Here is an 8,841-nt window from a genome sequence, read left to right as displayed (position 1 = left end):
ACCGTGCCATGCTCTCAGCGTGCGGTGCGCCGACCGCTCCGAACATCCACACGTGCTTGCGTCTCACCGTCGCTCGCAGCCCCGTTCGTTGGCTGCATCAGGGATGCCGCCATCCAGAGACGGGCATAAGGACGTTGCATCCAACAAAACCTTCAGAGGCACCCGGTGGGCCAACGACGACCATCACTGCGGGATGCGTGGTCCTTTCGCCGCTCACCTCAAATCGCACTTCTACGCCTCCTCGAGCAGCAGCAGCAGCAGCATAAATACACAGGTCCACTAGAGGCCGTCACCAGCCATTGCAGGAAGACCACTGTGCCTCGGTGTTATAAAACCCATATTGCATTGACGGACCACTTCGGAAAATCCTGTCGCATCCTCCCCCATTATGCGGAAACACATCCGTCGTGCATTTGGCCACCGCAGCCAAAATAATCCGGTCCAAATACCCTCCAAATCAAATTCCCCTTTCCTCAAGCCATTCCTTCATTCCATGCGCCCTGCTCCCATCCGCACGTGCCCACTCACACAAACCGCAAAAGAATGGTGGTGGCCGCCCAACGCTCCGGGAAAACATGCCCAGCACGCACACGCGCACAACAAATGACATGCGCAAACGCACGGCAAAACGGCGGAGAAGCGCACACCGAAAGGATGCGGCCCTCCACAGCAGTCGCAGCCCACCGCGCGCATCACACCCGCAGGAAGAGTGACTAAGCGGTGCGCGCTCCCTCTCCCCTCCTTCTCTTCATGCCCACGGAAAGAGGCAGCAGCCACCCGCAGCCGCCAGCACACGCTACAAAAGAAGCATCAAAACCCACTGCAATGTGCATGTTGTGTGGTTGTGTGTGCCTGCTGACACACGAGGCAAAGAAGTAAAAGCAGGAGCAGAGCAAGTGAAGGGACGCACAAGAAAAACTGTACAGTAGAAGTGCATGGCAGAAACAACGGGACTGCCCAAACTCATGATACTGCACTGCGGACCAAGCAGCGGCAATTCATTAAAAATTTATTAAAATTAAAAAAAAATTCATCTTCACCTTTCCGCTCCTCACACTTTGAAAAGAAAAATAAAAAAATGAAAAAAAAAAATGAAAAAAAAATGAATAAAATGAAAAAAAAACGGAAAAAGAAAAAAATGAAAAAAAAAAGTCCTCTATTACGGCTACACAAAAAAAAGTAAAAAAAGAAAAGAAAATGAAAAGCCACACAAAAAAATTTTCGCCTGGTTACCGTGTGGCCACACCGAACTGTCTGTATGTATTTTGCCCGGAAAGAAAATTAAAAATATATTTAAATGTCTTTCAACCGTCCGACCCTCTGTGTGTCCGCACATCGTTTATATTTCATGCGGTCATCTGCGTGTTGCTGCTCCCCTCAGCCCTCTCATCGGCGTGTGAGTGCGGCCCGCAGAGCACAGTCACTCGTGTGTGTGGGGACTGAGAGAAGCACGCAGACATGACGGGAGTCGCGTCACTCCATCGGGAGAGTGAGCGCAGCAAAAGAAAAAAAAAAATCATCAGGAGGGAGAGAAATGTGTGCTCCGCCCCACCGGCCCTCGTCGCACGCCCACACTTCACGGCTCCCTCAGCGCGCCGTTCGTCGCGGCCCCTCCTCATGCGTGCAGCAGGCGAGGCGCACAGGGCCGTCGTCATGAGCGTGTCGGTGGGTGTGCGAGTGGAGCAGTTGGGCGGGAAACAATTTAAATGGGGGAAGAGTGCAGAAGAAACAATTAAAAGAGGGAAGAGTAGAAAAGAAAAAAAACGTCCATAGTGATTGCCCCGAAAAGCGAAAAAGAAAAAGAAGGGAAGTGATTTACAAAAAAGAAAACAAAAATAAAGAAATTAAGAAAAAAAAGAAAATCGTATCAACAAAATTCAGTGTTCAATGCTGGGATGCTGCTCAGTTGTTGTTCCACGAAAAGCCGCAATTCCACCCTCCCTCACACCTCAGCAGAGAGCCGCAGTGCCCCACAGCCCCAGAAGCAGCAGCAACAACACCCGAGACACACACCCATGCACGGTGCTGTCACCAATTAGATAAATGGCCGCCAACTCGCCGAGCTGCCCGTTCTCAGGCAAAATATCATGGTCCGAGGGTGTTGTTGCGTTGAGCTCCGATGGAATATTGGTTTCCACAGGCGCTGTGCTTGTATTGCCCGATGCGGTGTCGACCGTCTGTGGCACCTCCTTGCCGTCTTCAGAAGAAACTTCGGCTCCTTCAGTCCGAAAGACGTCGTCGGTGTTCTCCGCGGATGTCGGTTCGGCGTCACTCTTTGAAGAAGTGAGGGTGCTGTCTGAGTTCATTGTTCTCTCGGAATTTCTGTCCCCCACCTCGAGGCTGAGGCTTTGCTCCGCGCCGGTGGTTCCGGTTCCAGTGGACCGCACGTCGTTGTTTTCAGCGGAAAGCTCAATGCTTTGTTGTACTTGGTGCTCACCGTACACTGATGCAGTGGCAGTGGCCATACTCAATGACGCACCCACTGAGGACGTTGATCCGCCACTCCTGTCATTCGTTCCTCCATCCTCCTCTGGCTCTTCTGTATCAATACTTTCAGGGGATGTTTCAACATCATTAAACTCCGTTAATTTCTCTGATTGTAGGTCTTGTGGCTGCAACTCTGAACCCCGTTGCATCGATTTATAATCTTCATTCGGCGTGTCTTGCTGGGCCGTTTTGCCTTCGGAGAGCTGGGCATTGTCCTCTGGAAGAGAAGCCCCTGCGATCTCCGTTGCGGTGGCAGGTTCAGAAACAGATGATCCCGCGTCAACCGTGGAAGAGGACGCTGCAAGCACCAGATTATGGACGATTCCTTCCTCTTGTTTTTCAGTATCATCCCCAGTCAATTTCTCATGGCTGGCGGCGGTGGTTTCTTCATTCTTTGACTCGGAAGCAACCAAAGCGTCTGTGTTGGTCACCTGTTCTGTGGGATGTTTCTCAGCGCCCAGTGATGGAATAGTGACTTTGCTGGCATTGAGTTTATGCAGCGTATAATTGGATAGAATCTTATTGTACAGCATGACGTTGGTCACCGTCACGTGGCCGCCCGTTGCACTTTGGTTCTTACTGTCCCCACCGATGTAGAAGTGTGAAATCCTGTGCGTGTCAAACAGACGTTGATTATATTCAGTGTAGTTAATTTCCTTTCCTTCCACAAAGACACTCCACTCAACAGAATCCATTTGCAGTGCCACCTGATACGTCCTGTTTGGCTCCCATTTAACAATATCACCAACATCTTCCGCATCACCAACATCCTCCGGGTCAACAGCATCCTCCGTTATGGCCAACCACTCCTTGTCATGGGTGTACGACAGACCAAAGAGCACAGTGCCTTTTGTATCGTTCATCCTCACACCCATCAAGGGAATGCTGCCACTTTGCGGCACCTCATGGATGGACACCGTCGCCACAAGAGTGAACTTGTTGTTAGCAACGTAGTACGGCACAGTCTGCCCCATTTCGCCAACAGGCCACACCGTCCCTGCTCCGGACCCTTTGAACGTCATTCCATTGGAAACACTTCTCTTCCCATTCCTCACTGTTGCATTCACGCCGAGGTACTCGTCCCGCCACTCGGTCACAGTTGAGTTACCAGACAAGAAGCCAACAAGCCCGTCAGTGGGAACAGGACCATTGCACATACCCTTTTTGTGCGCGTCAACATTGCCGCTGGAAACGGAACGGCAGGATTGCAAGGCGCTGTCCAAATCCTTCCATGTCTTCACAACTTTCTTTATCCGCTCCAGTTTCTCGGTCAGACGCACAGCAACAAGATTGTATGATCCATCGCTCTTCTTGTTCTCGTACAGTGAAATCAACTCCTTATTATTATCCTTCATCAACAGCGAGCTGGCGGCGGCGTCATCATTTTCACGGGATACCGGCCCAACATCATGCACACGTGCATTGTCCGTCACCCAAAGGTGAAGCCGACCCTTTCCATTGTCCTCCTTCGCATACACCGGCGCGGTGATGAGCATCACCTTCTTTCCCTCAATGATTGCTGTGGTGGATCCACTCTGGACGCCGTACCCCTTTCGATCATGTGAGTTGCCCCACACGCGGTTAATTGGCTCACCCAAATCATACCAACTGACTCCATGCAAAGTTGACTTGTAAACGTCATAGTAGCCTCCAGCACAATGAGCCATCATGAAGAGTTCTTCGCCATATTCGTCTTCTTTCCACTTCACCAGGGTTGGATCCCTGCAGCCGTTACCAGGCGTCTCGGATGGGAGCTCCCATTTGTTCCCTGAATTGGAGAGACGCATAGAGAGCAAAACGCGCTGTCCATCCTCGTTTTTGGCCTGCATGGGAAACACAAGCGTGCCGTCACGCATCACAGCACCCGATCCTCCACCGCCAATTAACTCGGTCAAGGAAAGAGATGCTCCTTTGCCTTGAGGCTCCACCACATGGGTCTCATTCCATCTGATTTTCTTCTTCCCATTTTCTTCAGTGAAAGTTCCCTTCACGAGTAAAAGAGCTGGCTCATTCGTACCTTCAACCGGCGGTTTTGCATGGCTGTAGTTTCCCAGGAGCACGTAAACGCTTTCCCCAAGTACAAGTGTCGTTGGTCGCGTTATGCCGTTTGCGGTGTGGATGCCCTCAGACACTTCCTTTAGAAGATCTGCGCCAAAGACACTTGCATCTGCCGTCGAGAACTCTGTTGGATCAGCAACACCATTCAAACCAAGGTACTTTGACGCAATCCCAGCAAAGCCGACTTCGCTGCACTTGTCTTCATCCTTGCAACGGGCTTCAGCAATAGCAAATACATGACCCTGCAGATCAACGAGACCAGGAACGCGGAGCGAGGTGATTTTGCTTCCGTCCTCCTTAAACTCCTTCCAATTAGCAAATGATATCGGCGTCGTCCCTGTGAACGGATCAATGGCATTCCTTGTTTTACCCCCAGCGACCGCACCTCCACCAGTGGCGCAGCACAACACGAAGAGGAGGAGCAGCACCGTGGAAGCAAACACACGCCGGGACATGTTGGGCCTCTGCGGCTCACTCTCTCCTCCTTCCCTCCTCCTTCCGCTGGATCCGGCCACGCGGCGACGGTTGTGTGTGCGGGGTGCCATCACAGCAACACGTGAGAGCATGTAAGTAGGTGTGGGTGGGCGATGTGTATGTGTGCTGTTGGTCCTTTCAGTGCCTCACAATTTCACAGTAGTGTTTAGCGTTTATTTTCCTTATTGGAGGGAAGCAACAAACAACAGCGGAAGAAAGGCTGCAAAACAACAGCACACACCGTCACCCATCCACAGTGAGTGGCACCATCCCCGCAGCCATTACTCCCCAGTACCCTCAACAACATAAATAAATGTAAAGTGTTTAAAAAGCGAGCAGCCTCCCAATGGGGGCCGCGGGCCATGGCCCTGCAAATAAGCCAAGCGACAGGGAGCCACGTGTGCAGTGAGGGACACGAGAGTTGCACTGCAACGGCACGACGGTGTGATGCCCTGTGGGGAGCATCAATGCAGAACAGCACATCGCCTGCAGGAAGAGTTGCTCCTCCCGCCGAGCAGAGAGGAAAAACAGCCCAATGATGAGAGGTCGTCTGCACCTCCTCGCGGACCTACACCCTCTGCAGACAAAAAGATGCAGATGACGCTCTTCTGCACGCATGAAGACCATTGCATTCTTCACAATGGCAATCGCACCCTGTGGCACCACACGCCGCAGTGGATGTGCACAGCATCCGTCTCCCTCCCTCCTTTCCCTCTCCCTGAGAACTTATCGGTGGCCGTGGCACACTCACAGACGCGTCAGAAATCACTTGTTTTTCTTCTTCCCTCAAACTTCGCACAGCAGCACCGCCAAACGAAGGTCACTCCTTCGTTCGCAGACTTTCCTCAGACACGCCTTCCGCCACGTTCATCAGCTCACAGCCACGCAGTCCGTAAACGTCACGCAGCCGTCCCGCACGATGCTGCCGCGCACACTAACACGGCACAACGCCACTCGGCGCAAGGAGTGTCTGGACACACAAAACAGGTCGCCCCAGCCAACGACAGCCCCCTCCAAGCAGTGAGGCAGGAGTCGTCGCTAACAATCAAACAACCAGCCCCTAGTCTCCTCCTTCCGCCATGCACGAGGTTCCGCCTGCCACATGCATCATCCGTGACGCCCGGACCCTCAATCAGCAGACAAAACGCTATGGTCCCCTCGACTCAACAAGAAGCTTATTGACAATTCTCAGCCAGTCGTCTCCACGGGCCATGCATGAGGAGCACCACGGCAAAAATGCATAGAAGATTGCATGCAAAACGCCAACTCATTCCACGTCAATAAATAATGTGGCATCATACATGGGCCTCACAAGCATGTCGACTTGCTCTTCCCCGAGAGGCCTCCCATACACATCGCACGTGGTCACAGTAAAGAAAAAGCAACGCCTTCGATCTGACCGTCATCCCGCGGCAGAGATCAAAGCACAATCCAACAAAATGCCGCAAATCGTCACATATTTCACACAGACCATCGACAGCTTACGCGGCAAATGCAAAGCACGGAAGAAGAGTCATGCTCACAAACACGCAACGCACAGACACAGGCAGGGTTGGGAAAAGCAGCACCCAATGCCATTCTTTGCGGATGCAAATGATAACAGCACCAAACAAAGTGAAGCACCAGTCGGGCACCAAATGTGGGCCACAGACACCACCACCCACCCATTCACTCTTCCTCCTCCCAATGGCGCGGCCCTCCCTCACCTCCGCAAACACGTTTGCTGCTCAGTCATGCGAGCCTCAGACGCAAGCACTCAAGGTGCGTTTCGGTAATCCAAAATTCAACACCTCAGAAAAACAGAGGACATGCTCGCAGAGGCCACACGGCTCCTCAACGCAGCCTCAAGCCCTCCTCACAACTCTTCAATGAGACGGAGAGGAATACAGGCGGCTCTCGTGTCACAGAAGACGGCCAATGGGAGCGCTGTCCACATGCAGAAAATACCGAGGTTTGAAACAGAAGAGGCGGTGGGAGGGCCCGCAGGAGACGTCACCTGCCACGCCTGACGTGCTTCGTGTTATTCGTGCGATGGAGAAGTAATGATACTGTTGCCGCGGTGCCTGTCCGTGAGTGCACCTCACTCTCGCACCAATGAACGCCTCAATGAACATCCTGTCAAGGGCAAGCAGCTGGCCGTGCAAACAATCCCGAGCCTCGTCAACGTTCCAGCAGCCGCTCCTTTGGCGAGGCGTCGCTCTCTTTCTTCATTGACTCCCGTGCGCCATCCTCGTATGAAATGAAAATGCCTTCCACGTCTGGTGTCATCAAGCACCTCCAAGTAAATTAGAAGGGATTCCCGGCCTCGAGAAAAAGCACCCAAATTGGCAGTCAACGTGAACTCAGCAACGCATGTCATCTTCTGCAGCCGCGTGTATTGCAACTCCCCTCAGCCACCCACTGTTTCTTCCCTGTGGACCCAAACCGCATAGTACACTTTGATTTGCTTGGGTCCTCCACAGGCTCGCGTAACCGTTTCCACCACACCCGTGCAGCTCGTGATTGCATCACTTCCCCGTCCACTTCTGCGCCACCGAATAGCGTGAAATAGGGATCCAAAACACCACATCCGCAAGGCAAACACACATGCATCGCTCCAACGAGTGCCACCGAGAGAAATCACACGACAGCACACTATCTCTCGCTCTCCCATCAGCGATTTGCCGTCAACAACAACAACGGCATTAAGAAGCAATGCTCGGGGCAATCCCTGAGAGCCGTCCCCACCTCGGCGAGCGACCCACTCTGGGAACCCTGCACTCCAGTGCCGTTCCGGGAGGGACTCCTGCCACCGCCAACCGTGTTTCCCTGTCGCGTTGACACACGGAGCCCGTTTCAGAGAAACAACAACACTCTCCATTCAAAACGTGGCTATGAGTGCGCAGGCAACAGGCGCAGGGCGCACCCTCTCAATTCCCAGTGCCGACAAATTAAAAGAGCATCAGTGCCAACTTGCTGTAGCACGCACAGATTTGCTTCTATTGTTTCCCGCGTGTTTTCCCAAACAAATCGTAATGCCCGCACTGCGGTAGCACTTGCCCTCAGACCTCGTGGTGTTTAAAATGTGCCCCAGCACAAGGCAGCTGGTCCGGACGCTGGTCGATGCCGTCAGCATCGCGCCAACAAAAACAACAACCCAGTGAGGGAAACATTGCTGGCTCCTAAATTCTCCCGACAATACGGAGCAATTGGCCCTGGCGCCGCGGTGAGGCAGTCAAGCATGAAATCGCAAGGGGAAGCAACGATGACGCGGGCAAAAGGAAGCCATTCCACCCTCAATTGAATACGGTGCCCCACTCCAAGCAGTCACACGGAGTGCACTGTTTCCACAAAAGAACTTGGTCGTCGTCCATCCCTTAAAGATGCTTCGTTTAATGATGGGCCTTAGAATAAAAAAATAAGAGGAAATGAACAACGTAGTCATACTTCATCACCGCTGGCCATAATCATTCTCTCATAACAGAGCAATTTCCCTACTATGCCTCGTATACACACACAGAAATCCACATGTATGAAACAACCCGCAATGGTTTTCTACCAGAACTCAAACTACCCCGTTCCCTCCATAATTTCTTCTTCGTTCACTGTTACGATCGCTCGCGTTGGACATTTTCCGCATCCGTGTGTGATGCTGCCGCCTGATGCTGGTGCATCTGCACTGTATGCACGCACAGGCATCCAACCATATGAAAAAAGCCCCAATATTTGTTACCAGAACTCAAACTACCCCCGCAATTCACCAATTTGTTTTCCTATTTATTCCTTTAATTACTCCTCAATTCTAAAACCTTCTTGGGGCGTCTCTGGATGATATTGACACTT

The 8,841-nt window shown here is 52.2% G+C and overlaps 1 protein-coding gene across 1 annotated transcript, besides 5 other annotated features; it reads right to left on the bottom strand.

The window, feature by feature from the left end:
• Nucleotides 1–8,841: part of a sequence feature (areas not merged during assembly with more than two copies in the genome that could not be assigned to a particular haplotype) that runs on past both edges of the window.
• Nucleotides 1,001–1,031: a sequence feature (AT_rich).
• Nucleotides 1,062–1,151: a sequence feature (T-rich).
• Nucleotides 1,278–1,299: a sequence feature (AT_rich).
• Nucleotides 1,785–1,862: a sequence feature (T-rich).
• Tc00.1047053510643.40 (trans-sialidase, putative) lies at nt 1,950–5,111 on the bottom strand (the record flags this gene model as incomplete). Its single annotated transcript, XM_813755.1, has 1 exon — nt 1,950–5,111. One exon carries the CDS (start codon nt 5,109–5,111, stop codon nt 1,950–1,952), a length of 3,162 nt encoding a protein of 1,053 aa, XP_818848.1.

The sequence above is a fragment of the Trypanosoma cruzi genome, genomic scaffold, assembly GCF_000209065.1.
Source record: "Trypanosoma cruzi strain CL Brener 1047053516803 genomic scaffold, whole genome shotgun sequence".
NCBI lineage: Eukaryota > Euglenozoa > Kinetoplastea > Trypanosomatida > Trypanosomatidae > Trypanosoma > Trypanosoma cruzi.
Note: the sequence above shows the minus strand (reverse complement) of the source record. Positions and strands in the feature narration are given on the sequence as shown.